This window comes from Cydia splendana, chromosome Z (genome assembly GCF_910591565.1).
Source record: "Cydia splendana chromosome Z, ilCydSple1.2, whole genome shotgun sequence".
NCBI classification, from domain to species: Eukaryota; Metazoa; Arthropoda; class Insecta; order Lepidoptera; family Tortricidae; genus Cydia; species Cydia splendana.
Window position 1 is genome coordinate 14,479,453 of NC_085987.1, and position 17,609 is coordinate 14,497,061.

At 37.5% G+C, this 17,609-nt stretch overlaps 1 protein-coding gene across 2 annotated transcripts; it reads right to left on the bottom strand.

Moving 5' to 3' along the window:
* Positions 1 to 777: 777 nt before the first annotated feature.
* LOC134804419 (ATP-dependent RNA helicase bel) lies at positions 778 to 16,052 on the bottom strand. Of its 2 annotated transcripts, XM_063777457.1 has the most exons (13): positions 15,809 to 16,052; positions 14,854 to 14,950; positions 13,785 to 13,964; positions 9,808 to 10,076; positions 9,226 to 9,369; positions 7,491 to 7,702; positions 5,410 to 5,535; positions 4,948 to 5,302; positions 4,615 to 4,741; positions 4,336 to 4,488; positions 3,795 to 3,990; positions 3,226 to 3,404; positions 778 to 2,514 (listed from the first exon to the last, which is right to left on the bottom strand). In XM_063777457.1, exons 1-13 carry the CDS (start codon positions 15,851 to 15,853, stop codon positions 2,405 to 2,407), a joined length of 2,193 nt encoding a protein of 730 aa, XP_063633527.1. In that variant the 5' UTR covers positions 15,854 to 16,052; the 3' UTR covers positions 778 to 2,404. The 2 variants fall into 2 exon arrangements, with proteins under 2 accessions (XP_063633527.1, XP_063633528.1); XM_063777458.1 differs by lacking the exon at positions 13,785 to 13,964 and having other exon boundaries at positions 15,809 to 16,051.
* Positions 16,053 to 17,609: the final 1,557 nt, after the last annotated feature.

Genomic DNA, 17,609 nt, shown 5'->3' on the forward strand with positions numbered 1-17,609 from the left:
TATATGTTAGTTTCGGCTCATACTATACAATAACCAAGCAAAATTGCATCGACTGAGAAATTAATGCATGGGTCTCCATACAACAACTTGCTTCATTTACTACACTACGTGTGGAGGCACTAGGAAGGTTCGATTTATCTGCACAGTCGGACTGCACGGTTTAATCGCTACGATTTATAGTTACGTGTATAGCCGGCATAATGGGCCTGTGCCTTCATTTGATATGTCCATTTCAACTTTTAAAAAGTTTGGAACTCGACAAATAATGGAATTTGTATGCAACATTGCAGTCCCAAAATCGAGACTGCATTGTTTTTAACTTTTTAATTTTTGACTGACCATAAACTACGTGCTTCGCGACGTATTTTTTAAACGGCAAAGTCGACTTTGCCGTCCATTTTTGAGAAAAATTGTTTTAAAATAATAAACGAGTACGATTATGACCGTGATTGATTCTTAGATCCAATTTGTTTACTCCGAAATCAAGCAATGTTACTATTCGGTATCCGGCCGAATACCGGATAGTAACCGAATATCCGGTGTATCTCTACATAAGAGGCCTTTTAGATTTCTGAACCTACAATAATAAATGCCACACGTAAATGTGACTGATATACAAAAAATGCAATAATGTTCTAAAATACGCCTGGCGTTGCACTAATAAACTATTGCTCCTAGCATTTAAAATTGCAATATTATTTTCAGTAATAAGACTGAAAACCAATATCAATAATAACCGATAAGCGAATATAAGTATAAAGTAAGATTAAAACAAACTTGATTCTTATTTTTTTATTGATAAATTCACATTCAAATTATAGACCACTTTGATGACAGATATTACAATATGGGAGTTCTACAGACAAATTTTAATTAATATTACTTATCAATTATACTGTATCGGTACTTCTCAATTTCTAAATCTACTGAAACATTAGCTACATCGATTTTAGGGTGCGTAAATGCCTCAAAAGTTGTGTTAGGAGTGTGCCAGCAATGAGACTGTCAGAAAATAGATAATTGGAAATACATTATTACATCATTCATTTAAGATTTCCACAATACACATAATTAACGAAAGTTAAACAATTTTTTTTATATTTATAGGACTACTTCATCACATATTAATTACTGTCAAAAAATGATTAAAATACCTACGCAAATGTTCACCCATGGCCTGTCAAACAGACTGAAGATCATTAATTTCATTATAGACCGAAGCATTCCATTGTTCTAATCTTAACTGTTCCATTGATCAGATTAGAAATAAGTTAAAAAGTTATACAATAAAATACATCTATTCAAAATAAAAATCATCAATCTCCGACGGGTTAAAATATGGTATAATAATGAGGGATTACCACACCATTTGATTTTATGATCTTAAAACAAATTGCACGAGGTCCATGGATATCATAACGTGGAAGAAAATATGAAATGACGGAACAAAAAGTGATCCTTAATTACGTCCACCGATTTCATCCAGTGTTTAATTACGCAGGGTCTATACGCGAATGATTCACAGGTATCAGTATGCCCACGCAAAATAATGTTAATATAAGAACAGTAATTACGAGGGAGGTTGCAATGTAACCCGCCAATTTATTATATAACCTGCCCGCTTCAGCATAATAACGGTATTGTAAGTGAAGTGTAAATATGATGTATAGTAGGGATTGTCAGGATTGTTTGTCGGTAAGCTGATAGCAGGAGTGGCGGGCCACACTGACGCCCCGCGGCAGCGACCGCGAGCAGCGCGCCTGAGATTCAGAGCTCGCGGCCGCTCGCTTTTACACCGCCAAGTCACACCCGCACCGCACTACATCCTGTCATGTCACACGTAAACGTAGTCAATTCAGTCTACCGTCAAATATAAGAATTTTAGGAGGCATCCCTACCGCCGCCTCCGCGTTCACCTAACAGATAGTTATCGCTTGATAACTACTCAAGTAATAAACATAATGACATAAATATGTATTTATTTGTAAATTTTATTGCTATTAAGTAAATAATTGATTTCCACTAATAGGGTGTATAGTTAATTGTTTCCCTTGTAAAAATATTATATATTATTTCAAAAGAAGGCAGAATAAGTTTCTTGCATTGGCCTTTCGAGATAATAAATAATTATGTTAAAATCTGTTTTGCACACCTTTTATGTGTACTGCCAAAGCACTTGAAAGAAACAAGCATGATTTCATATTAGGGAAAACAAGTATATTTCTAAATAAGGTGTTGGAAATAATATATCTCATTATTGCGTTGTTATTATCCGCTGTTCTAGATCCAAAATCCGCATGAATCTGAATGTCCGCGAACGTTAGGTATAGATGGTGGTGACCCTTAAAGTTAGTGATGAGCGATGGCGGACGCGTCCAGGGTGGGTGCGAGGCGACGGGCGCGCTTACGAGTCCCACCAGTCGGGGCCGCCGCTGCCGCTGCCGGCGCCGCCGCCGCCGTATGACCCGCCGTAGTTGCCGCCGTATGAACCGCCGCCGCCTCCATATCCAAAACCTACACAAACCACACATTCATCAGTTATGTGCTGGCATTCAACATGTTGCACAGTCGCACATATTCAATAACTGGCAAAATATTATAAACACCATATATAACGGTATATGTTAGAGTTGACGAAATATAAAGTGAGCTGATCTTGTTCAAACTTGTGACTTGTGAGAGATCGGCTCACTTTATATTTCGTCAACCTTACCCACTTGTTTTCTATCTCATCCATCCGTTCCATTAACGGGTACAGATGTATGTACATAATTATTTTCCATCGTATTTTCACGGAAACTTACGAACGTGTCTTGCTATTGCAGTCAGTACAAAGAGTTCTAACATTGACAAATACGAACGTTTCCGAGAAAATACGATGGAATACAATTATGAACTACATCTGTAAGAGGCTAAAGACGTCGTTCATGCGTCAGTTTCATGCTTTTAAGTTTAAAATATCGGATCGCTTGTTCGTTCGCTAAATTATGGTATATGTATGGGAAATCACATAGTTCAATGCCGAGTATTATTCTTTATTCAGACAAACACTAGGTATAAGTTTACAGCTGCAGGATGCCAAGACACTTATACTGTTAATACAAAGTGAGTATCATAAACAAACATACATTAACATTGATCAGTCTGTCTAAGGTGGTTGGTGCAACTAGCCTTAAGTAAACTTTTCAATTTGACGAATAAAAGTTAAAGGACAAGCGAACTTACCAGAACCGATAGAGGAGGCTCCAGCACTCCTAGGCGGCTGGCGCGACTGTGTACGGAAGTCACGGGCTCCGAAGCCGCTGCCGCCGGCGCTGGCGAAGCGGCCGCCGCCGCCCGAGCGGCTGCCGGCGCGGCGTCCGCTGCTGCCCAGGCGCCCGTCGGCTGCGGTGCTCGTTAGCCAACTATTATTGGACAAACGCTTTAGCCATAGCAGATTCAATATTCATACGACCGGTCTGGCCTAGTGGGCCGGTCTGCCTGTGTTTGCAGGTGTTGCAGGTTATAAAATAAAAACATCCTGTATAATTGTTACATATTTGCTGTGACGTATTTTTCATAAAAAGACACGTCAAGATCGCTTACCTTCTTCCCAATATTAAAATAAACGTATAGCGCAATGCAAAATCTAGTACGATTTCCGCGTGTGATATTTACTCTCTGGCTACTATTACCTAACAATGGTAACTTTAATTTTGTTCGACAGCAGAATAAGGTGCTAAATTCTAAACGTATCTTTTGAGATACCGTGCTTACGCTTGAGCTTAGTTAAACATAACTGGAAGGATATTTACTTGGGTACATCCTGCTTGGCCTCCACCAACAGCTCGACGAGGTCGCGCGCCAGACCGCGGTTGGAGTCGTTAAAGAAGGACGTGGCCACGCCCAGGTTGCCCATGCGGCCGGTACGCCCGATGCGGTGCACGTACTCCTCCACGTCCGAGGGCAAGTCGAAGTTGATCACGTGACGAACGTGAGGTATGTCCAGACCTGTCATCCAGAGGTTCATTTAACTGTGCCTATTTATAAGATATATCACACATGCATACGAACCTGGAACCCTCATTATACTATTGGATACCATGTTTAAGCTTAATTGTAGGAGACGCAAATAATTAGGTATTTTCAATTGCATATTTTAACTGAACATAAAACTGATATGTTAGTCTAAAGCTAAGTTTTGTCGATTGACCCATGTTAATGAAATGGTTGTTTTGAGAAATCTTGTAGGAATGTCGTTGCGTATACGACAAATAACAATATAAAAAAACCATTATCTAGGAAGATCAAAGGAAATATATAGCGACGTGAAGGGCAATAGTATTGTGCGGTGACCTCTAGCAGCCACGGCGGTGGCGACGAGGATGGGCGTCTGTCCGGTGCGGAAGCGGCGCAGCGCCTCCTCGCGCTCGCGCTGCGTGCGGTCGCCGTGGATAGACGTCACCGGGTATCCGTCGCTGTCCAAGTATTCCTCCAGTTGATCCGCTCCTGCACAATTACGTTAGGTACCCATTTAAATTCCCAAAATGTCACATACTTTCATTCACTTTTTCTATTTACCCCAGCTTTCAAACATGTAGATATAATTAAAAACAAAATAAAAAAAAACCGTACCTTTCTTAGTTTCAACAAACACCAGTGTGAGTTGATCCTCCTCGGGGCGGGAACGTTTCAGCAAGTTAGAAGCGTTCAGCAAGTCCAGTAAGAATGAGCGCTTTTGTGACTCTTCCACCCAGACCACCTGTGGCAAGACAAAATGCACTTAAACAATGTACAATTTAGACAGCACACATAACCGTTTTACTAAACAAATGACGCCCACATTAAATATATTCAAATTTTGAATACAAAAATATCATTCATAACCTATTTAACACTTTTAATATTTTTTTCTTATAATGTATGTACTGTAGGTACAAAGTGGAAATGGCGAGTTAGTTAACTAACCTTCTGGGTAATGTTCTCAGAAGTGGAGCCGACTCGTCCCACCGCTAAGAAGACGTAGTTGCTCAAGAAGTCCTGCGCCAACACTTGTATCTGCTTGGGGAAGGTGGCGGAGAACATGAGAGTCTGCCGCTCGCCGGTCTTCGGCATGGTGTGGCACTCGACGATCTTGCGGATCTGGGGCTCGAAGCCCATGTCCAGCATGCGGTCGGCCTCGTCGAGTACAAGATGGCGGCAGTGGTCGAGCGCGACGCGGCCGCGCGCCAACATGTCCACCAGGCGGCCCGGGGTCGCCACCAGTAAGTGGCAACCGCGCTCGAGCTCACGGAACTGTTCGTGGATCGGTGACCCACCGTACCTATTTTTAAATTTAACCGTTAAATAACAATATAAAATATTCAAGTCTTAGAGCATTCAAACTTATATTTATAGAAAATGTAGTCAAAACGTAGAGATGATACGTACACCACACAAGGGCGCACACGGGAGCGGTATGCGAACTTCCGTGCTTCATCAAAAATCTGGGTAGCGAGCTCTCGAGTGGGTGCCAGCACCAGGCCCAGCGGGTATTGCTTGCGTCGATTGTAAGGTCTGGAACACACATTGCTAATTAACAAACAGTAACAATTATCATTGAGTGATTCTCAAAATAGTGGCATCTTAACCTGTCATCGAGTTTTTGAATTGAATGTATCTTTATTTGCTTTTTTTTAATATGAAACGAAAATGTATCTAGATAAACTAAAACAATGTTTATCGAGGCCAAGGTATTATTTTTATTTAAATTTAATACTTATATTTATAAAAAATAAAGAGTAGCACTTTTCACTGTAACCTGTCTTGTCCAAAAGCATCACTCTTCCAGTTTTAGTTCTTTAGATTTTATAAGCATCAATTTATGTAAATAAAATATCATGCTATATAATAACATAAACAATACCTTTTAAAATGTACTTTGCACAGGCCTTATATATATATTTTTTACAACAATATTCACGCACGAAGTTAGTCCAAGGAAAATCCACTGGCTTGTCTATCTTTGGTATTTCCGTCCCAAAAAGTAGACGAAATTGATTTCTTACCTATTCACTGGCACATGTGTGCGAAAAGTTTTAACTAACTTTTGTGGGCAAACTGAACATGATTGCGAAATTTGAAGAGCATACCTATAGCAAAATTATAAATAAGAACATTGTATTTGTTATGTCCACTTCTATACACGTAGTATTTTAGATGGGTGTACCCTTGTTTTGCCGACAAACTTTTCATCGAATATTATTTCATCGACAACGATTCATCGAAACTTTAGTACTAGTAATATTGTTTGGCGTTATTTTGTTTCATATAGTATTTATTTCAATTTTTCTTACTACGTAGAAATACTATTCTACGAATATTACTTGATCGCTAATTCGTTTCAAATTATTTTAATTGGCACAACTACTAAACATTGCAATTCATTTGTTCGACGTATTACTTTAATACATTTTTATATGTCGTACTATACATTTATACATTTTTCTGTTGTAAGAATTTTAGATTTAGGTTAGGTTAGAACTGCGACCCCACACCGAAACGAACGGCTATCAAAGTCGGTTTAGGTTAGGTTAGAACTGCGACCCCACACAGAAACGAACGGTTTTCAAAGTAGGTTTAGGTTAGGTTAGAACTGCGACCCTGCACATAAATGAACGGCTTAAATTATTGTTATCAACCTAATTTAAACCAAAATATTACTTTGCTAATCCGCGAAAAGATAACGTGCTAGTCAATCAGTGCTAACCCGTTATACTTACTTGCGTATTTTTACATGCAATTAATATTCCCACCCTCCCAAGTAACAAGCAAGTAGTAAGCAAGTAAGTATAACGGGTTAGCACTGATTGACTAGCACGTTATCTTTTCGCGGATTAGCAAAGTAATATTTTGGTTTAAATTAGTATGGATTTCCGCAAAGTAACGCCTGATTCTATTCACTATTTGTTATCAACCTATTTATAATTTACCCAAAATGAAAATGGCAGCCTTGTAAAATTATATCTTCAAAATTAGAGCGCAAACTTAAAATTGCCGCTTTTTCAAAATTATGTATGTCCAGAAAAACAATTTTATATCTTAAACTACCCACATAGCTATAATCGCGCAGAGTGAGCTGACTGACGTGACTGCTTTTAGTTTCGATAACGAAATATTACAGATTGAAATAATCTTACGTGTAATAAATTTTATTAAATACAATCCAAAATGAAATAAGCAAACCCGTAAAGAAATACCACGATATAAACTATATGCAAAATAACTCAAGTACCAATTAAAAGTCCCCGATTTAAATTTACTAGTATCGATTATTCGACGCAATAACTTGTCGATGAAATGAAAATACTTGAAACGTTGTCTTCGAAATAACATTCGATGAAATGTCTGTCGGCAATTCAAGGGTAAACCTTTTAGATGTTCATCTCTATATACATAAATGTGTATTTGTTTGTTAGTTGTGGGGAAAGCATTATTATTAGTATGGTACATGATATTAGTGTTGTACTAACCCCATATGCTTGACCGGTCCCGCCTCGTAGATCTGGTTGAGTATGGGCACGAGGAAGGCGGCCGTCTTGCCGGAGCCGGTCTGCGCGCACGCCATCACGTCCCGGTGTCCGAGCACGATCGGGATCGCGTACTTCTGCACTGGCGTGGGCTTGTCGTAGCGAGCGAGGCTTATGTTCGTCCGCATGATTTCCGTCAGGTTAACATCCTCGAACTGTCACATAACATTAACACATCAATTTAGGAAGCCACATAATAGACGACAGAAGGGTAGAAGTCTGTATTTCATATATTGTACTTGCTTAATCCAACCTATTTTACAAAAACACATACGCAAAATTTACAATTTAGGGTCACGTGTTGTGTCAGAATAGTTAAAGACATTTATATTCTCACTGTTACCTCCCAATATATTTATGATAATATTTCGTCAGTTAGAAAAACACCTGTTTTATTTAAATAGTAATATCCATATCCATAGATTTCATACAAACAATTAAACTAAATAAGCCATTCCAGATTCCAGGACAACTGTGGATAAGCCATTTACAATAAGTTACCTTTTTGTGTACTTAGTTTATTATTTTATTTACCTTAAGTATATTGATTATATGTAATTTATATCATTAATTATAAGCTTAACACGTTTATAAAACTGTGTTGTAAAAGCAGTAAAAGTGCTGACATAATTATAGAATAAATAATTTGTAAATGAAATTTTATTCTTGGTGGTCTGCACCTGATGGTAAAATTTTGCATGAATCCCTAATAATAATAAAAATCTTTTTACGCTTAAACCGCTGACCCGAAATGGATAATATTGGTATGGAAATACTTAGTTTAAGGAAAAGACATCGGATAGTTTTGGTATCAATCATCATCATCATTCCTCATAGACGAAGTAGCGGTCAGAAGCTAATATATTCAATAAACGTAGCCCAGACTTATCTATGACTAGCGACCCGCCCCGGCTTCGCCCTTTCTCAAGAATCAATCTATTGATAGGTGAAAACCGCATGAAAATCCGTTCATCATCCTTATAGGAGAAAATAAAGTGTCCTAAAATTTCCATACATTTTTCAAACTTTCCTTTTTGTTACCGCCATACAAAGTAATATGGGGAAATGGTAACACAATAGGAAAAAACTCTGGGACATTTTTTATCCCATTAGGATCGAAACAGCTCGTGATTCTGAGTAGAAATAGCACAAAAGTGGCAAAAAAGGTCACAATATATACAAATGGCAAAAAATTAAAGAAACGCTCAGGTATAGTTATTAAGTAGGTACTGTACTAGTCAGTGTATACAATGTTTTATATTTAAAGCATAACCTACATAGAGAAGGGCATCCAATTATGCTAACATCGTTTTTAATATTGCTCAGTTTACAACTTTACATTGAAGGAATGTGATTACAAATGACATATCTACTATCAAGTTTCACTAAAGAACTGATCTCTATTTAATTTATAACTATGTAACTAGACCACACGAGGTGACAGTTTGTTGGTTACATAATATTAATAATGTATATTAGAATACAAAAATACTACTGCAATCAACTCACTAACCACCAATATGGTAACATTTCATAGTAACGTATGTAAGTGTGGTGGGTGACATTGACTGTAAGTTTTGTGACCACAGCTAACTGGCCGTTTAAGGTACCTAGTTAAATGGAAATACAGCAAATTCTTGAATCATACCATACATGATAAGAGTTGTGATTAACTTACGCTAGTAATGAAATCCGGCACGCGGTCACCGCTGGCCTCGACCGGGATGTCCTCGTACTTGGAGAAGTTGATCCCGGTATTGCCCGTGCCAAACAGCTCCAGCTCCTGCCGCTCGTCGCGAGGTAGCGGGACCGTCCAGTCATTCTGTACAACACATCATGTAATGTAATACATTCATTATCATTATGTATACGCAGAGTCGTCATAGCTACAGCGCCGATAACGACTAGTAAGTCAAATAAATACTTAAGGTTAACCGCTTCTCTAGCAATACATATATTAGCTTGACTGGAGTTTGAAGGCAGCATTTGTATGATTTTAACAGATTTTATGTTTGATTTGTAACATTTATTTTCGTGGCCTGGGTAGATTTTGTACATAACAAATCCAGTTGGGTTAAATGTTGCAACATATACTTATAACAGACAATAATAGTGATAATTAATTATAACTAAATTTACACGAGCCTGACATAAAACAGTCTTAGTAACTGTAAATACAATAAAAGTTCGATTTATTTGTCAACATCAATGGTTATGTTATGATACAAAACGAAATACCGCAAATTAGTGCAGAATTTACCTCATCCCTGCGAGAGCTCGAACGGCGGACATCGTCAGAGGCCCAGCGCGAATTGCCGCGGTCTTCCGAGCGCGGCTCCGGCTCCTTCCAACGGTCGTTGCGCGGCTGCGGCGGCTCGTTGAAGTCCTCGTCGCGGCGCACGTCGCGCTCCATGCCGCGCTCGCGGCCGCTGCTCGAGCTGCCTCCGCGCCCGCCAGCTGAGCCGGAGCCCCATCTGTCGTTCTCACTAAAGCGATCTGACTCGCCATTTTGATATCCCTGATCACGACCTAAACAACAACAATGATTCAGTAAAATTCAAAACAATTCATATGCTTTACAAGATCCAGCACAAATTTAACGTGAAGCCTTGCATTCAAGAAGTTGCGATCAATTTAGTGGTCTGATTTTTGTGTTAGCTCATTGGGTCCATTTTCATACCAAAAACGTCTTAAAAGAAAACATAAAAACTTCCCACAAAATGCAACTAACGTACGTGGAAAGAAATTTGGGACTGTTCTTATTTAACGATCTAAACCATTCTTATGTTATGATGCAAAATAGGTACAAATATCGCCATTTTATGCAGGAAAGTGAAGTCAAGTTAGATTAAGAGCTTGCAAGGGCTGACCTGCGTGCGTAGCCAACGTACCAATCGTTTACGCTCCGTTAATTGGATCTCAGTTGTGATGAGTGAGTGCGTAAAACTTACGCTCGGTTTATTTAAGTATCCCAAATACGCCAAATTTGTATGAAACAGACTTTATTTGTCACTTTTTTTCATGAGATAGTTCTGTATTGCAAGCCATAAAACATTCCAAACAAGACAAACAAGCAATGTTTACATTTATAGAAATAATTGTCTGACATAAGAAAACAAGCAGGATGGCAATTCTTTCATTGAATACAAAAAAAATAACAATATAAATTATTTTGCCTTACTACTAAGCTGCTTTTAAGAATAAGTGAATATGAAAGTGACTCTATAGTCCACAGACATGGCACACCAACAAGTGCATAAGGCTTAGACTTTTTAGGGTTCCGTACCCAAAGGGTAAAACGGGACCCTATTACTAAGACTTCGCTGTCCGTCCGTCCGTCCGTCTGTCTGTCACCAGGCTGTATCTCACGAACCGTGATAGCTAGACAGTTGGAATTTTCACAGATGATGTATTTCTGTTGCCGCTATAACAACAAATACTAAAAACAGAATAAAATAAAGATTTAAATGGGGCTCCCATACAACAAACGTGATTTTTGACCAAAGTTAAGCAACGTCGGGCGTGGTCAGTACTTGGATGGGTGACCGTTTTTTTTTTTTGCTTTTTTTTTCCGTTTTTTTTTTGCATTATGGTACGGAACCCTTCGTGCGCGAGTCCGACTCGCACTTGCCCGGTTTTTTTTTCAACTGATGTTTTGCTTATCAGATAAGCAAAACATCAGTTGAAAAAAAAGTCATGTTCACATTCACATACATTATTTACATAATTATTTCGCAAAGCTTCCTTGGTATAATGTAGCATAAGTTTGTAAAAATAAAATCTTTAATCTATTTGCCTACAGGCAGCTTAAATGACTAGTAAGCAAATTTAAAATTAAAGGCTTGAGCCACTGTTGTTTTGTGTGCATAAAACCGAAATCCAGTGCAAAACCAAGCCATTTATTTATATTTTAGTAATCCATTACACCCCGCTCCATATGGCAGTAACCAATAGTACAACACGGCTCTTTTAGTTACGTCAGGCCTGTCAAATTTACTGATAGATACGAAATTCAGTGTCAATAAGCAGAGTTAAGAGTTTTGAAATAAATAAATAGATATAGGTATGATATTTTATTCCAGAGAGCACTTGCACTTGTATTAACCCACTACAGCTTCGTCCCCGTTGCTTATAACTTTATAACGTAACGGTTCCACAGTGAAAAAGCCACACTTATAGATTGTCATAGAACAATCTGTTATACATAGTCAAGAACTATTGTATAACAGAAAAGTAATGGACAGTGAATAAATTATTCACCTTGCGCCCATGTGACTGTAGCGAAACGGCTAAGCCACATATTTTGACTAAGGTGTATTTTGAGTTTGTGAAGTTAGGGCGAGTAGAAGAGTTAGAAGCTTGGCTCTACATGAGATATGATAACTTTTTGACAGTGCAAGCTATATGATCTCGTCTTGGTAATTAACATTTTACAAGAAAATATTTTTGTTGGGGTTTCATTTCTTTAAGTAAGTTGCATATGCCAGTATTTATTTAATTTGGTCATTTTTTCTTTCTTTTTTGGGAGTGTATTTCTTGCATATCAGAGGTGCCGTGTCTTTTTTCGTAGCCTATACTCTCTTTCTTTGCATCTCATTTATTATTTTATCTAGCATGAAATTAAGTTTGTATGGGAAAACCCATTCAAACTTCCATCCATCTTAATATAAAGGGTGGGGTGGGGAGGTATGATTTACTAAAAATCCTGATACATATATGCATTTTATTATGTATAACAAGGAGTCCCTATATCAATCAAATTTCAGACCTCTAGCATCAAAACTTGCGGAAGCGTCATACAAACTTCCATCTCCTAGTTGGCCTAGTTTAAGGGGTTGGGAGGTAAAAGTTCCATGTTTTAGGATTTTTTGATGTTTGTGTACTAATACTAGCTTATACACCAAATTTCAGCTTAATAGAACTTCAGGAACTACCTTAAGAATTTTGATGATTATCAGTGAGTCAGTGACGAAATTGGGTTTTTTTTTTAGATATCAATAAAATATTAAGTACAGCGATTCAATTAAATTTTTTTATGTTTAATAAGTCCACTATTGACATCAATCATCATAGAGTCAGACCAAGACAAGTCTGCAACGATTTTGATAGAACACGCTGTGCAATTGTTATTTAAACGTCAAACTTCTATGAAATTATGACGTATAAATAACACTTGCAATGCGTGTGCTATTAAAATCGTTGCAGACTTACCTCGGCCTAACTCTATCCAAATTGACATAATTTTGTACATATATCTAGTAAAATACAAACCCAAGAGAGGGTTCAAAAAAAACGACGAAGCGCTACGAGAAAAGGTAGATAAATGCCCTTGCGCTTTGCTTGGCTCGCCGTGGCGGATCACATCAACAAATTATATAAAATTGTTGATTTAAAAATCGGTGGGGTACTTTCCCGACTCGAAAACAAAACAGGATTTATACTTTGTAGTGTGAGATAGACGCGAAAAAAATAAAGATCATTTTACGATTCAAGGACAAATTTTCATTCTGGCGGTTCAATGGAAAATTATCGGATTGTTATATATTATTATACATAAAACACGTTTTTTAATTCTCATTATATACATTATATACCTGTAAGCTTACTAAATCAGTAAATAAAATAAGTAGAATAAATAAAATCTTGCATTTCTTGGAAAAAATGTTGTCAACTAAGATTATAATTTGAGTCACTTTGTACTGTGTAATAACTTTTTAAATTATATTTGTTAAATAGGTAACAAAGATCTAATTATGCTACACACTGAAGTGATCTCCTGCCTACTATCAGTGGAAGATTCAATTATTGTTTGACAGCTATGTCTTATTGGAGCGCAGGTCAAAAGTCAAGTAAGATAACTACTTTTGAACTATCGGAACCTAACATTAATACCTAGCGTGTTGTGGAGACCACAGAAAATTATTATATATCTGTAAGCATTACAAATATAAAGTCAAGAACCTTGGTATAATATTCTTTCGTCACTGTAGATTAAAAATAGAAAACTTGAATAAATACTTCTCAAAATAGAGTTTTAGTTTTAAAGAGTCATATTAACTTCATTGAAAATATATTATCATTTCAGCAATTTAAAATGTCACATATAATAAGTATAGTTCAATTATAAATTACCAAAAGGTTCAACATGTTAAGCTAGGCTGGCTTTAACAGGAGACTGAGAACTACATATATCATGTATGAGGTACACTTGATGTAGACAAAGAGAACAAGTATTACCGCGGTCCCTGCGCGGGTATCGCGAATCGTAGCCGCGATCGTAGTCACGGTCGCGGTCACGCTCGCGGTCGTCGCGCCGACCACCACGGTCGTAGCCTCTAGAGCTGCCTCCGAATGATGACCGGTTGTCCCTCGACTCGCTTTGATGACTGTCTAAGCTTGAACGCTTAGACTCTTCCCCTGAACACAAGTTAAGCTCATGTTATACTAGGACTAAAAATTACCTTAGCAACTGGAGTCATCATCACATTGTACTTTATTACAAGTAAATTTTACTTCACGAATATGAAATTTGGTAATGATTAATGATGATACATCCAGGAAGTAAGATATAGTCTAACTACTTGCCGAACAACTAATCTTGAAAAGACTATCCCAGAATATTCAATTTTGAGTAATAGGAACATCAATAGTGTTATCCATGATAAACAATACTGAACTATTTTTTAATGATCCTATCACAATATAAAATGTAATATATTCCATTCATATCAACACTTATAATTTTTTGAGTTAAATTAAACAAGCAAATTATAACACACAGCTAGGAGGTAGTGGATATAAATAGTAATGCTTTAATAGTGCCTAACCAATAATCCAAAAAGTTATTATACCTGTTGTAACTTTAGGATGTGATACGCAGAAATATGTCAGTAAGGTGACCAGTAAAGTTATATCAACTAGACATAAATGAGCTGAAGAGTTCATTAAAACATCCTCAACTTTATGATAAAAAAATATATACTCTTATACATATTGCTATTTCATAGACAAACAAGTACATGTCAGCATCGGTAAGGGCAATGAAAATACGGCTAACAAGGTAATCAGCAAAAGCTATAAACGTTATTCTAATAAAATCATATGCACACAGTACAAGTAAGTTATAGAAGGACCACATATTGAAGTCAGTTTGTTTTAAAATCATTTGAACTAATAAGAAGTAGCTAAGTGAGAACCACTGTGACTATGCAATGAACAGTATTTAATTGCTTATCTTAGCTTGTGTTAAGCCAGCCACCAATCTAAAAGCACCTACCTTAAACAAGTTTTAGTGGATGATCCTTACCTTCAGGAGGGTTGGCCTGCAACTGCCTGCGCAGATGCGGGGGAATGTAGCGGCCAGCACTCTTAGGAGCCTGAGGCTGCAAGTCCAGACCAGCAAGCTGTAGATAACAACCATCAAATGAATATGCTCCCTCAAATATACTTTTCAAATTATTTACATCACTCCTTGAGTTAAGTGTAACCCATTGGATAAGTGTGACTACCAATGTATAAGTTGTATAACTAGACAGTTCACATTATGGTCCTACTAGTAATGTTAGCACTCTGTAATAAGTTTAGTTTAGGTATGTCCTGGCAGTCTAGCATGAGTTGCGTTCTCGCGCGCGACTCCATACCTACATCAGGCGCGACTTCAAGTATGTACTCGCGCGCGAGAACGCAACTTATGCTAGACCGCCTGATAGATATGTAAAGCTGAAACAATACAAATTGCCCACTCAAGAGGTAAGTTATGAGATTAGTGGGACCACTTCAAGTAAATTATTCTGACAACAAAAATTGATTTTAACACAACTGTGTGCCATCACATCACGTAGACCATGATCTAATCAAAAATAGTATCGCAATACTTCATGAACTGAGCGAAATTATAGCTGTACTTCCCCATCATGACATGCAATATACGTAACAATAGCCTCACGCTAAAATATGTGTTACAAGGCAATTGGTTAAACTTATAGTGCGTACCATAAGAAAATTACCAAAACCTATCACCGATTCGCTGTCTGCAAATTAATTCAAATGCTCCCTTAGGAGGTCGCCATGTTGGTTATCGCTAGCGGGACACGTAAAGTAGAATCGAGTTACTCATTTCCATAGCTAGACAATTTGTAAACCTCACCATGAATGAGGCTCCTTATGAGAATTATGCATGGATCATTTCAAGCTCAAGTCAGTAATATGTACATAGTCAAATAGAAAGAAAAATCAATACAAAGTACACACGAGGTACCGACCTGCTGCTCTAGACCTGTTCCATTTTGGTTGGTAACATTACTCATATTACTACCAAGCGGTACGTTTTTTTGGGAACTTTGCTCGAAAAATACTATACAAATACAGTCTACAATTAATTTTGCACCAACACAAGTTCACAAAATCACATGAAAAGGCTACTAATTTATTTCCCGAAATCACTTTTCATTCGCAGTTATTGTTCTTCACGAAATTGACGGAATTGTAAAAGGATCATTCACTCTCAACGATGTTTCCATATACAATTGTGTTTTCCCCAATCTCCTAATAGCTCGTTTAAGTAGACTCTATTTTTTGGCGCGACGTTCTGTGAAGATACAATATAAATACATTAGACATGAACCAGTATTTTATTATTAAATGTCAATAGTATTAATAATATGATTCTTTAGTTCTTATTCGCTGTGATAAGTGTAATAAGAGAAATATAATTATTAAAAAAAAACCCCACTTACCAGGAAATGGAGAAACATTTTTTTACCACCAATAGGGTATCTTTATAATGTAGCAACATTATCGTTACGAAAACTGCTTTACCGAAAGAGTTGGTCATTTCCGTTTATAGTTTTACTATCAAACAATAGATGTCGTTTTAGCAACGTATGACGCGTAATTTAAAACGTACAGACTATCCAACAATAGATGTCGCTTTACCGACGTAAAGCGCATGTAAAGCGACGTAATGCGTACTTACGTTAAAAGTTTCCCCTCTGGATTAGGTCAGATGGCATTCGCTTTCGTAAGCACGCCCATTCTTGGGATTAGTTGCCATGCGGACCCCAGGCTCCCATGGGCTGTGGCAAAAGCCGGGAAAACGCAAGAAGGATGATGATTGACATAATCACAAATCTATATCAGTATCATACATCATACGTACGTTACGTGTAACTACAAATATAGAGGCACTTCCATTAGGTTGTCGTCTCAAGTTACGGATACGGTTTTCGGTTTCCTCATTTATGTGGTCTCTGGTAGCAATTTCTTCCTTTGTAGTCGGTATACTACACTTACCGGTGTGCCGAATCCGTATTCCAATGGAGCAGTTTTCCGCTTCATGACTGATATCTTTCTAGTACCTATACATTCATAAAAAATGTTATCGCACAATTGAAATTTTCTGGTTTAAGTGTAAAAATACGAATTATTTAATATATTTGGTAATTCGATATAAAGTGTTTTTTATTTATTTTAACTATTTCAGGCATTGTTAGAGTGAGACCAAGATAAGTCTGCATTCAGTGCAAGTGTTATTTTTAACGACAAACTTTTATGAAATTATGAAGTTTAAATAACACTTGCACTGCGTGTGCTATCAAAATCTATAGATGTATTATGATATTTCGTGAAACTAATCGTTTCATCCGGTTGCAACCGGCCTTTGGTAGAATGTGTCCTGAAAAGGGGTAGTTATAATAACCCCTATAAATTGGGGTGCCTAAATATGAGCATGAGATTGTATTCATATTAGCCTATTAAAAGCGTTCCATACAACACCAGCTATTAACATAAGTAAGTATAACAAAATCGGACAAGTGCGAGTGGGACTCACCCACCGGAGGCTTCCGACCACATATATAACTTATTTTTTTTACACATTTAAGTATAGTTATCTTATTTTTCCCTGTCTTTCTAGTTTAACCCTAAGGGGCCCACTGATTAACAGTCCGCCGGACGGTATCGGCCTGTCAGTTGTTCGGAACTGTCAAAATTTTGTTCTAACTGACAGGCCGATACCGTCCGGCGGACTGTTAATCAGTGGGCCCCTTTATAAGAGCAATCTAG